Genomic DNA, 19,706 nt, shown 5'->3' on the forward strand with positions numbered 1-19,706 from the left:
AAGTAATAATTGTTAAAATAAATATTTATTTTCATAAAATAAACTCATAAATACATTTAATTTTAAACTAAATATAGACTTTATTGGAAAATAAATAAACCTGCTTACAGTACATATATTCAGAAACAACTCGCAACAGTCTTGATTTTATTTGGCACAATTTACATTTTTTAGTTGGCGTTTCAGCCGCTATCCAATCAGCTTCATACAGGAAGTTTTATGACGTGTGCCATCAATAAAAAGTTCGAGGTTCCGGAAGTGACGTTATTATAATAATTCTGATGTTTTAAGTACGAGTGGGGGATATAAGTAAAAAATCTGAATGAAGAAATTTTAGTTGTAATAAGCGATGGTAAAACTTGGATTGAATCCGTACGATCAGTGTTATGAAAAACAGAAAAAACACTATGGCGGATAAATTCGCTGATGATGGCAGTAAGTATTATGTGGGGGGGGGGTCAAAGATTCCAAGTTTGAAGAAAATTAATGAGTTCGAACCTTGAGACTAAGAGAAAGCCGTGTGAGTAGGGGCACACATAGATTTATAAGACAGTCGAACTTCCCCTTCACCCCAGAGATTGGGGTAGCATCGGTGGTGATCAGTTGGGTAACCCCCAAATACTTTTAAACCATACCCTGGACGTTCAACCAGAGACCAAGAACACTTAGAACCCTTTTAAATTCCTTCCATTATAATGGGTGAATAATTACAGGAAAATAGGGAGTGGTGGTTTCGAGTCTGGAGCACGAGTGTTTTCATTTTAATTAACCAAAAGCTGTCATCTTACTTTGTAGGGTTCGGCTGGGATACCGTTAGAATTTTAATGTATTACAACTAATATTGGTTTGGTTGTGTTTGGTATAAAATGTAGACTCCTTGTAGTTCGCCAGGGTTGCGGGTTGTCTGTAGGGGACCCCTCAAGTATAAAATATTTGGTGGTGATTACTTTTTATGTAAATTACTTGTTTTTTCCCTCCTCAAAACGCACTTCCTTCCCTTCTCCTTTTTCTGTGAATTATTCAATACGAGTAAATGTTCTCTCGTGTTTTACTTCAACGCCCACCTTTTTTTGCCGTTGGCTCTGGCTATGACGGCATCTCTACTAGGTTGCTTCTTTAAATATTGATTGCGTCACACTCACAGAATTTAAATATTTAAAAAAAAATGAGGATTTTATTTTTCCTTTTTCCAGTCTAAGTATTGCGGTCATGCCAAATTTTCCAAAATTGAGTTTCCACCGGAAGTATCTTGTGTTTTGAGTAGAAATATTCTTGTTATTTCATTGTTTTTTTTTATGACTGATTGTTCTTATCGATATGAGGAATTCGACCGGGATACAATCATTTATAACGTATAATTATCGAATGATTAAAAAAAAAAAAAAAACAGCACGATAGGAGCCTAATCGATTTTAGTAAAGTGAACAGGAAATTTCAAACGCTCGTTAATTATTTTTAAAACAAAAATCAACATTTGAAGCAACAATTTTAAAAATACTTGTTATTTCATGACTGTTTTTATCGATATGAGAAATTCGGACGAGATACAACAATTTAACCTACGATTATCGAATGATTAAAAAAACTGCACGATAAATGAACCTAATCGATTTTTATAAACTGGACATGAAGTTTCAAACGCTCGTAATTATTTTTAAAACCAAAATCAACATTTGAAGCAACAATTTTAAAAAATATTTCCAACGTCGCTATTTTATTGAAGAGTAAAAATCTGACCAATCGTAGAATCGAACTAAATAAAGTGTAGTTTTTTTTAACCAATAGTCTGAAGGGAGGGCTAAAAAAAAAAGACGTGAGCAGCCAATACCGAAAGGGTTGCAGATGTTTATCCGGCCTGCAATAACGGGAGATCTGCCATTACAAGAAGCGAGCTAAGGCCTTTTACAGTCTTATCTGTTACTGCTGATAACAACTCTAACTGTCCTAGTTCCGTCCTTCTTTCTTGCGAGCATCCCTCTCGTTCGCTCTCTTTAAGATTATTTATTTGCCCCCCCCCCCAACAATACGTGCTTAACGCAATTCCCACCGGATGTTCCCATATAATCCTAGAGACAAAATAAAGTGCAGTTGCACATTTATTACCTATTGCATTTCTTATCCATATGTATTGTTGCTAATAAAAATAAATAACTTGCAGTTGTTCGCAACAAAATCCTTGCATAATCCTTCTCGACGATGATGGCAAGAAAGAAGGAAAAGAAAATCAGGGATAAGTGCAACCGTTAATTAGTAATTAGGATTATTTTGATAATACGTAAATTCTGGAGGATTCTGGATAATTTATATTACTTCCTGCAATTAAGCTGAATTTTCAAGAGAAATATCCATTTTAAAAACGTGATAAGTGCGAGTACGAACACGCTAGCTCGGAAAAATTGAAAATACTAGGAAACTCGCGAGTTGAACATTTACCTATAATTCGCCCTTTTTTGGTAGATTAGGCTAAAAGGGTTACTTTTCAGAGTAATTGAAGAGTTAGGCAAGGAACAAATCATCTGCAGATTCTGTGTGGACCAAAAAAAACGGGTCGGGAAACTCGATCATTTCATCTCCTGGCTTGTACAGGTTCATGATTCTTTGGATGATCATTGGTTGGCGCTTAGACCATAGAAAGATGATTCAAAGATTCTTTTTTTCTTTTAAACTTGGTATTCTCACTGCACTCTTTACAACTTTTTATTTGGAAAAACATTTTTCCAAAAAAGGAAATTCTTTTTTTTAAGGAAGTTCTGGTAGGGACTAGAGTTAAGCCATTTACGTATAATGCGGTCGGCCTCCATTATCTTTACAATATTAATTGGGATTAAATTTGAAAATTAAATTTCAAATTTACAGGAAATCAAATTCCCCTTGGAAGATTCACTCAAGTGTGATACCGGGACTCCATCAACTGTACATTTCCCATTTGGGACGTACGGACTCGGAACTATACAGATCTTAGCCCGTGTATATCCCAATCAATCTTTTACAATCCAAAAATCCTTCGCATCATATTCAGCACACCATTTTACGTAGTTAACCTAAACCAAATGCACACACAGACTTAAGGAATCCCTTCGTATTAACCGAGTTAGCTAAAGTCCTGACACCTAAAAAACTCTATTCGCAAGCTTCTCATTCAAATCCCGGCTCATTTCCAGCCCTCTTTAACACCCCACTAACCCGGCCAAGATGTCTGGTGGCATGGTTGGCTACACGCGACCAATGATGGACGACGGCTGGCCCCCTGAGTAACTCCATTAAAACGCCTTAATGGCTGGCCTATCATCGCTGTGGAGGGCGCTATATACGAGTCCTTGGGCTAATGCACATATTTTTACATTTATGTATAGTACCATATGTATTAGTTTTAAAATTGTTTAAATTAGATTTTTTTAAAAAAAAAAAAAACAGTTGAGCGGAAATACTGCTTTTCCGAATAAATTTATATTTCGTAAGGACTTCCCTTTCCCACCCCCCACCCGATCATGGGGGCAAACTTCCAAGAAAATTTCATGACGTAAATTGTGGTGGGAGAAAAACATGCAAGTATTCGTATCAGACCTTTTCTTGTTCTCTCTCTCTTACACTAGCAAGAAAGAGAAGATACTGTAATCGATGCACATTATCGATTTTTGAGTAATCACCGGAAGTACCCATTTTGAGGGGGGCCCGTTCTTTCGATCTCTCTTCCTGTGTGTGTGTGTGTGTGTGTGTGTGTGTTTTATTTTACTGATTGTACAATAGATTTTATCCAACTAGCTCGCATCATTTAGCTAGATGAGTTCTAAGTGAGTAATTAGTGATGCTGAGATTTATCCGGTGAGGAAGTAAAGATGTGTATATATATACTTGTAATTTAAGAGAGTTGCCATACATAGACTGACATACACACGCGTATGGATTATCTGCATTGCAGAAGAAGAAGCAGGTCCTGTTAGTTTGATTCTATCTCCACCAAGTTTACAAGTTTTATCTTTGTACTTCTGCTACATCAGTAAGAGCGCCGTCTTCATGCTCAACTAATACCAACAACTTCCGGCCTCTCCTCCACACCCCCCATCACTGCCCACCTTTTCTCGAATTCTCAGACGTTAGCAGCATATACTCGTAGTGCGCCGCCTAGCCAACTGTTGTTATCTATCTATCTTGTAAATGGGTTATAAATATAAGTTGTAATTTATATAATACTTCTTACAGGTATTATTTTGGAAAAACCGGAAGTTCTGGGTGATCTAGGCAAATTTTCCCAGGAAATACATGTTTTGTGGTGGGGGTCCACTATTTAGCATCTAACTCAAATTACTTTTAATTTCAACTTCCTGCAATCGTTTTTGACTAACACACGCACACACACATATTATGTATATAATTACACGTACCAAAACGATGCCACAGTGGCCGAGCGGTTGGAGGCTAGACTCGCAAAGCTAAGATGTATTGCGGCACTAGGCTATATTCCCCGGTCCTATACCTTTAATGGTTAATGTGAGAAATTTACAGTAAAGTATGTTTGCCAGTCGCCACGATAGCCGAGTGTTTAGAGGCTAGACCCGCAAAGCTAAGATGTATTGCGGTACTAGGCTATATCCCCGGTCCTATACCTTTAATGGTTAATGTGAGAAATTTGCAGTAAAGTATGTTTGCTAGTCGCCACGATAGCCGAGTGTTTAGAGGCTAGACCCGCAAAGCTAAGATGTATTGTGGTATTAGGCTATATTCCCCGGTCTATACCTTTAATGGTTAATGTGAGAAATTTACAGTAAAGTATGTTTGCTAGTCGCCACGATAGCCGAGTGTTTAGAGGCTAGACCCGCAAAGCTAAGATGTATTGTGGTACTAGGCTATATTCCCCAGTCTATACCTTTAATGGTTAATATGAGAAATTTACAGTAAAGTATGTTTGCTAGTCGCCTCGATAGCCGAGTGTTTAGAGGCTAGACTCGCAAAGCTAAGGTGTATTGTGGTACTAGGCTATATTCCCCAGTCTATACCTTTAATGGTTAATATGAGAAATTTACAGTAAAGTATGTTTGCTAGTCGCCACGATAGCCGAGTGTTTAGAGGCTAGACCCGCAAAGCTAAGATGTATTGTGGTACTAGTCTATATTCCCCAGTCTATACCTTTAATGGTTAATAAAAGTAATTTACAGTAAAGTATGTTTGCTAGTCGCCACGATAGCCGAGTGTTTAGAGGCTAACAAAATGGTGTACGTAAGAACTGTGGAAAGAGCTAAAAAGTTTGGTAGCAAAAAATTTGTAATCAATTACATGATTGTATATCTTTGATCGAAATTCAATCAATAAGAGAGAGGGTGCTACAAGAAGGTGACCGGGTCTAGAGGTTTTTGCTAAGCGATATATCGAAATATCATAAATCAATCAATGAGTTGATCAATGGAATATGTAGAGATCGGATTTAACAACTGTTTGCCACTTGTAACAGGTCAGGATCATAATACTGACAACTATCAGGTACTGAAGTCGATTAATTATTAAATTATTTAGTAATAATTCCTACTTTTAAGTAAAAATAGATTTCTGAAATGGATTTCTGGAGGCGTACCGCGAGAATATCCCGCAGAGAGAGGAGGAGGAATGCGGATATAAGAAAAATAGTGGAGAAGCACAGCACAGTGACGGAAGAAATTGAAAAAAGGAAACTCATATGGTTCGGCCACGTGTTGAGGATGCCAGAAGGTAGAATGCCGAAGACTGTGATGCAATGGAGCCCGCCAGGTACGCGAAAAAGAGGCAGGCCTAGGAACAGGTGGCAAAATGGCATCGAAGAGCTAATTGGCTGGACGAGGGCTGTGCGAGCAAGACGCGATGGATAGAGTACGCTGGAGAAATAGTATAGCTTGAGTAGGGTATGAAAGTTGAGCCTGCAGTGCATTTATCGGTATATGTATGAAGTGTTTCCTTTAATGTAGGGAAATTGGTCTGAGGAAACCTCAAGGTTGAGGAAAATCCTTGAGGCTGTGAATATGATAATAGGCGAAGCTTTATTTTTTTTCTATTTAATGGTTCCCAATTTCATGTCGTAAAAATAATAAAAATAATAAAATAAAATAATACAAAATAATAAAATCTTTTTTAAATATTGTAAAACATGTGTTTATGCAAATTTATGTCCTTAAATTTGCATTTTAATTTACAAAATTGAGTTAACAATTCTATTAAAAAAGATTTAATTTAATTGGTGGTGCAATATATGGGATGCTGAATTTAAATTGAAATAGTAAATTGAAATCTTATCGAAAATTGATTTTTTTGCCAATGAAAATTAACTATACCGCCTCTATTTTTTACTATAAATAACAGATTAACTATTGCAATCGTTCTAATTTGAGAAATCGAAATTGCACCGGAAGTTCGCGTAAATTTCACGTATCTAAACCAGGGGTCGCCAAAGTGGTCTATATAGGACCCCCAGAGGTCTATTTAACAAAAGTAGGAGGTAGATCTGAGCCAGGGGTCTTATTTATAATTACTTATTATTTAATAAATATTAAGGTATTTAAATTTTTAACATTAAGATATTTTTTTTGCCTTTTTTTTGGCATTGGCTTCCACCATACAGCCAGCACCGTCTAGGTGCTTATCACTAGAATATCACTCACTCTCCATTCTTACTTATAAATACATTCGCTTCACACATTCATCCCTCTACTATATACAACTATTTACATACAAACTTACAACTAATGGATGGATCAGTACTCTATATTCCTGCCATCCTTATAGCTTACTACTAGGTGCTTATCACTAGAATATCACTCACTCTCCATTCTTACTTATAAATACATTCCCTTCACACATTCATCCCTCTACTATATACAACTATTTTACATACAAACTTACAACTAATGGATGGATCAGTACTCTGTGCTCCTGCCATCCTTATAGCTTAACCTAAAATTAAAATCACCGTAATCCTTCTATAACATTAAGATATTTTTAATAAAACTATTTTCTTACACAATGTAAAATTACTTTAATAAATGTTTAAAAATCATAAAATAAATGTACAAACACCAGTACCTAATAGATAGTTTTATTTGCGTTTATTTATGCTACAATCAGCGCGTTAGCGCTATAAGTAACAATGGTAATAACAAATGATAAGATAACTAGTGGAGAAGTTACCCCCAGTGGTAACACTCCCAAAACATTACGACTGTTAGTCACTCTCTTCACTTGAGAGGAGAGATCACGAGGCCAGACTGTCTCTTTCAAGACGACTTGTCCGGGTTATCAGGATGAGTTCTAGAAGAAAGATTTTTGAGCTAGAGGGATTTATATGAGATTGCAGGTTGAAGTGGAGTTTTCTGTATCTTGTTTTCAGCGACTTGTGTGCGACAAAAGGAATGTTAAGGGGCCAGTGTTTATAGTCCAGGTTGGGAGAAATAAAATGGAGCGTTTACAAATAGTTCGAAGTATTCGAAGATTGAAGGGATTGAATCCTTTCGGAGATTGGAGCGTTTGATTGAACCCCACAGAGAGCTGTGGATAGAGATATTCCATACGCCCAGATGGGTTCACAAAATAGAAGTATAAATCATTGATTTGTTGTCCAGAGAGAGTTTTGATCTACCGTCTAATAAATGTTTAAAAATCATAAAATAAATGTACAAACACACAGTACCTGATAGATAGTTTTATTTTTAATTAACTGAAAATTACTTTTATGGGGGGGGCCAATGGAGATTTCTGAAAAATTATATCGGGGGGGGTCCATGATCAAAAAAAAGTTTGGCGACCCCCTGCTCTAAAAAAAGAAAAGGAAACAATTTTAGAAAAAGTAAATAAATAAATCCTGTACTTCCGCAATTAGAAATATTCTACAAACTCGAAATTTTAGCCCCCCCCCAAAAAAAAACTTTTTAAACCATCTTTAACATTGTTCAGTACCGTACAACTATACAAAAGGGGGAAACCTTACCAGTGGCCCCCAACACCCAAGAAATATTCTTTAAAATAGAATTTTCACAGAAAAATTGATCCAGTAAAAATTACCGGAAAAATCTGTTAGAAAAAGAAAACAACGTAAATTGGTATTTCCGGTGGAATCTAATCAAAATATATTATTTCTTCTTCCTGTGATGCTAAGATTTGGAGAAATTCCACTTACAGACACACGTACACACCATTTACGTACAAAAAAAAAACACAACCGGAAATTATAGGACCTCAAAACTGATACTTCCGGTAACCAAAAAAAAAAAAAAAAAAAAATATAGGGCAACCGAAAATTTGACGTGATCATAATATTTTTTCCTAATCTAGTTACCATAACTACTTAGCGGAAGTAATGTCTAAGTACGGCGACGAACTATAAATGACGTGAAATTGATCGTCTCTAATGAAAATTATAAGTTATTGAAGAAAAATTGCTGAATCCAGAAAAACCGTTAAAAAAAAGTGAGTATAGATAGGAATTTGATGGAGAACAGCAGTCTTGAAGAACTCGATTGTGGCAGCAGTGAGCTGGTGGGCTCTAAAGAAAATGATTTGATTTTTTTTTTTTTTTTTTTTTATAGTATGGGTTGTTGGTAAGACTGGCGGCAGACGACAATCCCCCCCCACTCTCCTCTTTCGCACAATCCTACCAACCTATATCTATAAATTGTGTATGATTCATAAACTGGAGAGGAAATAATAATAAAATGAGAGAAAAAGAGAAACATAATAATGGAGAAAGAGACAAAAAAAAAAAAATATGACGCAGAATATATATACTCGAAGTTTATTTTTATTTGGATGAGATGAGCATAAATGTATACATTTATATATCTATGGATAGACGTAACTGGTGAGGGAGGGAGCCTCATTGCCGGGGGGGCGGTGGTATTGGAGGCAGCGAGCAACACCACGCCGTCTCCAAGACGAAGCGATCTTTTTTTTCTCCCCCTTTTCGTCAATATCTCTATGGTCGGCTCTTAACTCTTCCCAGCCCCACGAGTTGGCAACGCTCGTTTCCGTTACTCTATTTCCGCATATTTGACTTTTATTATTCATTATTATTATTCCGGTATATTATTCATTTAGTTTTTAAAACATAAAGTAATAAAAAATATTCAGAATATTTTATTTTATGATCAATATTTTTGCACTCAAAATCTTCCACCAATGAGCAACTTTCAACCACTTTCTGAACTTACTCTTTCTCTACTATGGTATGTAACAATTTTTGAATCAAATGCCACTTCATTCATAAACATACGTAGGTTCGTTCATGCGTCGATAATTTTGAAACGATTGCAATACTTTACGTAAATAGGTGTAAGAGAAGGACGGCGCCTCCTCAGATACAGATAGCAGTACAGATAGTACCTCAGATACAGAAAGCTTGCGACTTTACATGAAAGATATTGATCACTTAAATATGTGGCCGGAGGTTTCCAATTTTGGGGGGGTAATTAAACGCAATTCTCCCAAAATTACCAAATAATTATTAAACCCTTCTTGTTTGTAACAGATGTAAAATTAAGTTTTAGCCATTTTGTGTATGCTTGAGAACATCTAAAGCTCCTTAACATTTGATTTTTCTTAGAAAAATCACTCGGAAAACGACTTATTTCCCGATATTAAGAAAAATACTAGCTTTACTACCTTGGCAATATTTTCAGTAGAAAGAGGATGAAAAAATACATAAAAATGACCTATCGCGTGCTCTTCTTTCTCTTTGATAACAAGTTAAAAAATTGAAATATGATTAATAAACACCAGATTTTTGAAATGGCCTAGCACCTTTAATTTTGAAGATATCGAATTGCGGTTTCCGGTTTCTTTCATAACCGTTTATACTCTTTAAAACTGTGCATATGAAAATGGGGGTCAACTGCGAACCCTTTACTTTTGGTCGCCGCGTCAGCCGCGTATGCGGGCAGAAATCTAAAATCAAGTCACATATTCTGAAACTAGAGGTGACTGGCAACAAATTTTTCCTGTACCATTTTTCGGCCAGATCAACCGTTTAAGCATGAAATGCATTTGAGTCTTCTTAAAATGAACACCCTGTATAAATGGCCAGAGGTTGTTGCGTCCACCACATCTGTTTGCATGTCTGTGTACTGAAACTCCCCCCCCCCCCAAAAAAAACGGAAATCCTGGACAATAATTAATTCGGAACACAAAAGAAAAAAAAAAACTTCAAAATCATCTCCAGCATCTGGAAATTTAATGGTTTTTAAAAAAAATCGCGCTTATCCTAGTCACCAGTCTGACTGTCAGACAAAGTTTCCTCAGCTAGCTGCTTCAACGACACCTTCCCTAACTCCTGAGATAATCCACCTTGAGGTAGTACTGATGAAAGCATATTCCGTATTTAAAGGCAAAAATATGTCTCTCGGTTACACTAAAAAAAAAATCTTCCGCCAATGAGCAACTTTCCACCATTTTCTCAACTTTCTTTTCCTCTACCATGATGAGAGAAAATACTACAAACTTGAGGGTTTCCAATTTTAATTTTGAACCACCAGATTAAGACCTAAGGAATACTTCGTTTTGTGAGGCACCCCTGGGTAGAGATTCCAGTTCTCTTTGTAAGCCAGCCAGTGTAATATCTCTAATATTACCAGAAAGAACTCTAGAATTATCCCAGATATTCTTTTAAGTTATTTTTATCACATGGCAATTAACACCAGTAACTAAACAACAATATAACATCCAGAACATGCTTTAAGCCTCAGTCTTTCAGAAAATACATCTACACATTTGTTGCCTATTTTTATCAACTTCTTCAACGATGAACTCTCGGAAGAGATTCTAAACCCCTTTGCCTATCCAGGATATTAAGCCAGCCAAACAATGCAAAGCCCCCCCCCCCAAAAAAAGGCTTAAAATCTTTCTATCCCCCTTCCCAAATATATCGGGAGAGATAACCATGGAAAAGAGAGAAGTCATAAAGTTTTCCCGATTGTGGAAAACAAAAAAAAATGAAGGAAAAACAAAATACTTCAATGAGCCAACGTTAGACGAATATAAACAGAGCTCTAGCTTATTTCCTCCGCCCCCCCCCCCACTATTAGTCGCCTGTTTTCACTTTATAATAAACCATCCTAACTATAAAATTTTCAAGTGTTTAAAGAATATTTTCCACATAGCTTAGCGGAGGGAAAAACTTTGCGGTAACAATAGTTACCGAGTTTTTCTTTATTCGTTGTATATAAATGGAGAAAATCTGTCCGGATTGTCTCATTATAAAGTGTGGAAAATGTGGGAAAAATTCTTAGTGTTTTCTGTAAGAAAGGAAATGAAGTGGACGTCCTAGAAATATATATATATATAATAAGAAAACCAGAGAAAAACTAGAACAAGATTCTCTACAAAGAAAAAAAAAAATGCTGGCAGAAGTGGGGGGGAGTGGGGATGAGTTTGTGAAACAGGAACGGAAGTTAGCGGCTTTGTCGCAAGTTGGCGTCAGCCTGCTGGCAGGAAATACTGTTTGGAGAAACACTCCAGTTATGGAGATTGTAGCCGTTTAAAGAGCGGAAAGCTCTTTATGTCCGTCTTTACTTTAAACGCTTTTTAAATTTTCCTTTTCCCCCCACCCACTACTCTTCTTCTCCTTCTTCGTCTTCTCCTCTCACAAAATTAAATTATCTTAGTGCAAGAATTATGTTAAAAAGAGAAAACAGAAAAAGATCAATTTTTGGTTTGATTCGTGTTATTATATTCAACGCTTTGTTTGATGGGGATTCGTTTGAACGAATTGGTCTATAAGAGGCCCTTGTCTGGGAGTACCTAGCTGGAAATTGACGCGAGCACCCAGATGTACGTCACTTAACATATATAGTATGGGGTAGCTCCGGAAGTAAGAAGCAGCCCTAACTCGACCTTATATGGTTTTCGATTACTAGGAGAACTTCTGCCCAATATAATGGTAATGATTCCCCCCCCCCAAAAAAAAACATTTCAAAACCGGAAGTCCACGAAGTTCTCGAAAAATTCATGTTCAATGTCCAAGGCCAAAGCGTTGTTTTTTTTTTTTCGAGAAATGAGCAGTTTTAAAACCATAGTTAGATATAATAAAATTTATGTTTTTTTGGAACTCGCATTTTGGAAAATGTAAATTAGTTTCGAATTTTTTTTGAATTATGCTTTGCCGTAGAGCTGGTCTTGAAGGAGTCGTCTTCAACTCTGAAATGTACCCTCCCTAGTGCTGCACGAGAAACGAGACAAATCTCGGTCTCGGTCTCGGTACCGAGACCGAGACCGAGACGAGACTTGAGCAACCGAGACCGAGACGAGACTTGAACCACCGAGACCGAGACCGAGATCGAGACATGATATATATCTCGTCGAGAAATCTCGGTCTCGGTCTCGGTTTGTCAAATATTAATTTTTAGCTACAAAATTATAAAATTGTGTTCTTTATTAATAAATAATCATTACGGGTATTGAATTAATTATTAAAAGATACGATTTTATTATATATGTACAATATTACTACTTCTATTTGACTTAGTACAAATGTACAAACAGGAAGCCAATTCGCCAAAACACTATGAATGACCAAATTAACCTATAACTCTGACACACTCTTTAAAGTCATTCCATAACACAAACACAGCTTAGTAGTAAACCTCAATCAAAACACTACAGTATAACGAACACAAAAGTGCGTGATCTGTACTAAGTAAAGTAAGCAAAGTAAAGTAATCGCCTATTTTTTCAGGCGGGGCTTTACGTCCAACTACCAGTTTGGTGTCGCGGACGGAGGCGACTAGCAAACATACTTTACTGTAAATTTCTCATATTAACCATTAAAGGTATAGACCGGGGGAATATAGCCTAGTACCGCAATACATCTTAGCTTTGCGGGTCTAGCCTCAAACTGCTCGGCTATCGTGGCGACTAGCAAACATACTTTACTGCAAATTTCTCATATAAACCATTAAAGGTATAGACTGGGGAATATAGCCTAGTACCGCAATACATCTTAGCTTTGCGGGTCTAGCCTCTAACTGCTCGGCTACCGTGGCGACTAGCAAACATACTTCACTACAAATTTCTCATATTAACCATTAAAGGTATAGACCGGGGAATATAGCCTAGTACCGCAATACATCTTAGCTTTGCGGGTCTAGCCTCTAACCGCTCGGCTATCGTGGCGACTAGCAAACATACTTTACTGCAAATTTCTCATATAAACCATTAAAGGTATAGACTGTGGAATATAGCCTAGTACCGCAATACATCTTAGCTTTGCGAGTCTAGCCTCAAACTGCTCGGCTATCGTGGCGACTAGCAAACATACTTTACTGCAAATTTCTCTTATTAAACATTAAATAAAATCCAAGGCCTAAGACCGGGAATCGAACCCAGTACCACAATACACATTAGCTTCGCAGGTCTCGCACCGCTCGGCTTCCGTGGCGGCCCCCTTCGAATTACATAATTTTTACATAAATTCACTAATTTTCACTATTCATATCATTCATTCATTCAATTTCATAAATTTCACTATTAATAATCTAATACTTTGAACTTTGATATTATTTGATTTATATTTTAGAATTTTGGAATTAGTGAATTTGAAAAAAAAAGCCTATCTATGCACCTAAAAAATATTGCCACAAATTTTCGTTTTTAAGATACACTTTGCCCAAGCATTGATACATAAAAGAGCTTTTACTGAGTCAGAAGTTAGAGAAGATCTTCTATTGGTCCATTATCAACGCAGCTTGCGAAAATAATCTTTCCGATGGCACTGAAGTTGCACAGATACTAAAAATATCTTTTGCCATTCTAGACAAATTTTTGAAGGAATCCTGAAGTATTTTCCACCATTCTAAAATGTCAACGTCTACTGGTGCTTGGTCTAATTTGTTATAATTAATTATTTCTGTCTTCCATGCTTCGGTGATATTTGCTGATTTTTGAGCAAATGGGTGCAAAAATATTGATGCAGTCGTCAAAAAGTGAATCATCAGATTCTTTATCTTCACCAACAGCCATAACTAATGGAGCGGTAAGTTTGTTGGGAGGTGTATTTTTTATTTCACGAATCGACTTGTTATAGTAGGCAGATATGTTATTTGGGTCTTTCATTTGGCGCGTTTTTAACATCTTTTTGAAATTATATAAAGATATATAACAGTAATAGTAACATATGATGCATTGAAGTGTAAGTAGTTGTCTTCTTTTACACACATTTTCATTACCAATATATAAATTAAAATAATTATTAGAAAATAATAACATTTTTTGAAAAGATTATTAATAGCAAACCGCTTTTAATACTTAAACAAAAATTCAAAAAACCGAGATCGAGATATCTCGACGAGACCGAGACCGAGATCGAGACTGCATTAAGTCTCGCCTTGTCTCGGTCTCGTGCAGCACTAACCCTCCCCGTACAATATGACCACAAACACCACGAGGGAACAAAAAAAAAAAAAGGAAGAAACTAGGAAAGTAAATAAAAGGAAGCTTACTTCCCGCCAATTAGATTCGAACTTGAAAAAAAAGTACGTAAGATTTTTGGCGGCAACTTAATTGTTGTTTTATTGTAAATATTGCTTCTTTTTTTACCTATAAATACGAAAAATATCTTCAACAAATGATTTGTTGTTATTATTGTAACGTAATTAAAAATTCTTAAAATGAAATAACGGAAAAAAATTCAACTTACCTAAAGCAAGGCATGCGGAAACGCAGAGGCCTAATAAAAATGCTGACCCTGCAAAATAATAATTTTAATAATTAATTTTTGCATAAAAAAGTTTTTTTTATAAATAAAATAAATAAATAAATTGAAAATTAAAAAGGAAGTAACCAAAAAAAAAAAAAGATCGTAATTTCGTACCGGAAGTGGTAAGAGCGAACAACGTCATCTCCTTGGTTGTTACAGTGGCTGTTATCAGCTAGATACTGAAGTTTAGTTGGAATGAAGTACCCAGCATAGAGCTAAGCATGGGCATACAAGAGTACAGCAGCACCCCCCCGGCTTAGCGCATGCTTGCCCATACCAAACCTGCCCCCCCAAAGATATTACACACCATTGTGACCCTGTGTTTTACACACATTGTGTTCTGGTCGCGTGTATTTTGTGTGTGTGTGTGTCTGTGTGTCTCTCTAAGTGGGTTCAGTTTTAATATACTCTTGCACGTTTTTGGTTACTTCTATATCTAAACAGAAAAAAAAAAAATGGAGCATGTAATTCACGTGGTTAAAAAAAAGATTCGTTCATTTCCACTTTCTTTTTCTGGCTCCTCCAGTAACGGGAAATACATATGTTTTGAAATCTTCTTGAAATAGATAAAAAAAAATTAATCTCTAAAAGCTCTGAAGCTTTTTTGACTTGAATACGTCTTTAAATTTGAATACGTCACGAAGGCAATTCACGTCATATGAAGGCAATCCAAAAAAACCTAATGATAACAAACTCGAGGGATACAGTTTGGCATTATAGTTTCGAATCTGTCGTCAACATCCAAAATTAAATTAGGTCCACACTGGATAGCTAAAGGATCAAAGAATTCATTACGATAAGCGGGGACTGTGACGCATCGCGCGCGCGGTGGAGGGGGGGAAACGCCGCCATTTTGAGATCATTTTGCTCCTTATCGAGATTTGCAACTTTGTATAACTTTTGACTCGGAGAAGCTACGATGTTCGTTTAAGGTTTAATCGTCAGCTGTCGTCACAATCTATTGATTGTGCATAAAACATTAGTGTAAAATAGTGACAGTGAATATAATAAGGTGTTAGAATAAAAAAATATCAAAAATATATAATGTCGGCCTATATGCGTCGAAAAGCCAAAACCAAATACAGAGATCGTATACGGTTGGAAAGGGCTCTTCTCAAGAACAATCGAATGGTAATAATAAAACACCATATGACCGAGTCAAGCTGTGCCGGGAACGTAAAAGAATGAATGCGGCCGAGCGGATCAACGACGGTGTCAGTACATCTGCAGCTGGGGCGGTTGAAATTATGCAAGTGAATGATGAAATCGCTTCTACAACGACAACGGACTGTATCGGCATAGATTGTGTTCGATAGTCGATTATGAAGACACATTGGGCAGCAGCTATTTGTTTCCTTGATTTCATCTTAATTACATAAATAAAAATATTTTGTATAAAAAATATAACCCGTTACGTAAACGTATTCACGTACAACACACGGCCGGGTCCATGACACAGCGGCAGTTTTTTTTTTTTTTCATCCTTTTTTGACCCAAAATCCTTTTTTCTAAGCTTTCAACATGATGAGAATTAATACGACTCAGATATTCCAAGTACGAAGAATATTAATGAGTTTGAATCTAGAGGATTCGAGTAACAGGAAGTCGTCTGAGTATGGTCACCCACAGATTTTCTTTAAGATAGAATTCCACGAGAGTAGAAGTAATTTGTACGTGAGTTCACCAGTAAATATTTTAAATTACTGCTAGAATATCTTTTCACATGTTTACGTAAATTATTGATTTATAATAATTACAAAAAAAGAAAAATTATCCTCTTTCAAGTTATCCTGCAAAGCAAAATGCAAATTAGACACACTAGTTGATCAAAAGTTCCGACCGCGCTCTGCCCCTCTTTCTCTCTTCTAAAAAAAAAGAAGGTTTTTAAGGGAAAATTCAGGAATAATTTTGAAAGAAAAAATAAAGTCCCTCCCTGAGCATTTAACCGCCTTGTCCCTTTATTCTATGGTGGAACTCAAGAACACAGTTTTAGTAAATAATCGGATGAAGATGTACGTATATACACACAGTGCTAGGATCTACTGTGTAGCCTTTATTTCTTCCACAGAAATCCCTTCTCTCCAAAATTTAAAAAGAAGAAGCTCTTCCTCTAGAAACTACCCCTCTCGAAGTAACAGATCCTAGAGTATCAAATCTCCCAAGTTTCAGAAACCTGGTTCTAAATCAAAAAGATGATGTACGTAATAGTTGCAGGAAAAAAAACATTGCAACCTATTTTTTCCCCCCCGAAAACATAAAATATCCGGTGTGAAACACTGATACAACTTCCTCCTACGCAGTAAATGTTTTCTTGAAACTATTTTGACAAAAAAAATGCTAACAAACACAAAATTTGTCCATTTAAACAGCATTTCCGCTAATCCTTAAATAATAATAATATGGGAATAAGAATAACAAGAATAAGAATAAGAATAAGAATAATAAGAATAATAAGAATAATAAGAATAATAAGAATAATAAGAATAATAAGAATAATAAGAATAATAAGAATAATAAGAATAATAAGAATAATAAGAATAAGAATAAGAATAAGAATAAGAATAAGAATAAGAATAAGAATAAGAATAATAAGAATAAGAATAATAAGAAGAATAAGAATAAGAATAAGAATAATAATAATAATACCTTTATTTTCCTATTTTCCTTAAAATGCATGTAAAACAATATAAAATAAATACTTAACAAAAACTTACAGTTTAAAATGTTAAGTATAAGGGTTGATTAAACGCCAAAAGGTACACAAATCAGCAAGTACCCAACATTTCATTAATACTTCATTAATATTTAAGTAATTTTACTGCATTAAATTTAATTTATTTTTTTGAATTTATTAGAGGTCACAGACCCTTATGCTGGCCATTTTCGTCTACAAAATATTTGTTTAAATAGAACACTATTTCTTAGATTGACTGTAATATCTAATCAACAAACTATTAATCACAGGTTAAAAAAAAAAACTTTATAAAAAAAATATGAGGTTAAAAAATTCAAAAACTTTTTTCAAAAATGCTTGCACCAACATTCATCAATGATTTTGTTTATTTTATTTATTTATTTTTATTTTTAAATAAAAATCTTCGGTTTAAGTTCGTAATTCGATTAAAGCAATTGTTACTTTATTTAGTCAAGCGTTTTTAATAATAGGTAATAATTAATCTGGCTTTATCGCAAATAATATAGTTTTCTTCAATTCTCAATCTAGGTATTCTTACCGCAGTGTTATATATTTGGAATATAAGATATGCATATTTTTATGACAGCTAATTATACCAGTATTTTACCTACTATAAGTAAAATTAGAGGGACTACATTAAATTACAATTGAGAAATGAATAATTATTGTTGAATAATTTACTGGATATTACCTATGCGTTATTTGTACTCACAAATACTTCGGTAAGAAGAATTCTAGACTGAAATATTGTTTTAAATCCGTGATTCAAATTTAAACAGTAGCCGACTCTAACTTTGTCTTTTTCTATTTTAACATGCATGTATATGTGACTACTCAGAATAAAGGGCCTAATAAAGATAAATCAGAAGAATAATTTGGAATAAAGCTATAATAAAGTACCTATTTAATTACGAAGACATAATATACATTTTATCATAATTATAACAAAAAATAAAATATTATGAATGAACTAAGGGAAGGGATTAGCTATGCGGTTAGCGTATTGGATTCCCACGTGGAGGTTCCGGGTTCGAATCCAGCTGCTGTCCCTTAGATTTTCTCTTCCTAAGAGCTTCTTACAGCTCACTGGCCGGTGATGGACAGTGTTGTCTGTAACGAGAGAACACTGTCTGGAGGCCGGCAGTGCACTGAAAAAAACTCCGGGCGCCAATAACCTCAGATGTTGACGCGATTTAAATCAATAAAAAAAAAAATTATGAATGAACTGGCCAGCATAAGGGTCTGTGACCTCTAATAAATTCAAAAAAATATTAATGAAATTTAATGCAGTAAAATTACTTAAATATTAATGAAGTATTAATGAAATGTTGGGTACTTGCTGATTTGTGTACCTTTTGGCGTTTAATCAACCCTTATACTTAACATTTTAAACTGTAAGTTTTTGTTAAGGAGATTTTTGGACTTTTTGGATAGATTTTCCTTTTTGTCTGTTTCGCAAAGTTACATATCTGCTTTACAGATTTTATTAAAATTTGGAATAATAAATTCTACCATTATAACCTAAAAAGGTGTTAAGTCCGAACCGTAACTACCACTGGAGCGATCTTTTTAAAGAATGATTATAGTTGCGGTCCCCCAAACCATCCTCAATAACAATTTTTTAGAGAAAGCGTTTTGAATAAAATAGGAAGGTATTTGTACGTAAATAGCAAAATTAAAAAGCGATTTCAGTACTTCCTTTTAAGAGGAGTAAGAAAAATAAACTGCGATTACAGTACTTCTCCCTTAAAGGCAAATATTTTGAATCGAATTCATTGATGTAAATAGGTTCACTCATTGATAATTTTAACGATTGCAGTACTTCCTCTTAGTAGGTGTAAGAGCATGGTGGCACTTCACAGCCACGTAGAGGAGCTTTAACCACTTCTTCGTGGTAAATTTTATCCAAATCGAACTAAGCGTAATAGAAATATTGGTAATAATAGTATTAGAAAAGGCCTTACTTGGGTGGGGCAAACTCCCCTCCTTATGAGTCATAGCGACGAGACTTTTAAAGTGCAAATCTGTACAAAATTTCGATTCGAATGACACTTTATTCATGAAAATCGGTTCACGTTTCGATAATTTGAAACGATTACCATACTTCCCCCTAATAAGGGAAAGAGCAGAACGTCGTTTAAATGTTACGTAGGAGTGCCCTAAACCTTTCATCCTGCCAAATTTTATTAAAATCGGGTTAACATTTTCAGAGTTATTAGTAATAATAATTTTGAGAAGGGGCCTCACATATATGGGGCTAACTCCTCCCCCATTTGATGTACAGCGTCGAGACCCCCAAAAGGCACATCT

The 19,706-nt window shown here is 35.4% G+C and overlaps 1 protein-coding gene and 1 long non-coding RNA gene across 4 annotated transcripts in view; one reads left to right on the forward strand and one right to left on the reverse strand.

Annotated features, from left to right (window-relative positions):
- The window catches only part of LOC141454420 (beta-1,3-glucosyltransferase), a 136,213-nt gene that overhangs the window by 105,546 nt on the left and 10,961 nt on the right, over nt 1-19,706 (reverse strand). For 2 of the 3 annotated variants that reach the window (XM_074128638.1, XM_074128641.1), the window contains one exon: nt 14,642-14,689. In XM_074128638.1, the coding sequence (XP_073984739.1) occupies nt 14,642-14,689 (48 nt within the window). Of the gene's footprint in view, nt 1-14,641; nt 14,690-14,815; nt 14,917-19,706 lie in introns of those variants that run through there. The other variant, XM_074128640.1, reaches the window with a different exon arrangement.
- LOC141454427 (uncharacterized) overlaps nt 1-19,706 on the forward strand; it is a 131,722-nt gene that overhangs the window by 103,766 nt on the left and 8,250 nt on the right. The gene's annotated exons all lie outside the window — the stretch shown is intronic.

Source organism: Rhodnius prolixus, unplaced genomic scaffold, assembly GCF_049639745.1.
Source record: "Rhodnius prolixus isolate KJV_2025 unplaced genomic scaffold, Rpr scaffold_9, whole genome shotgun sequence".
In the NCBI taxonomy this organism is placed as follows: domain Eukaryota; kingdom Metazoa; phylum Arthropoda; class Insecta; order Hemiptera; family Reduviidae; genus Rhodnius; species Rhodnius prolixus.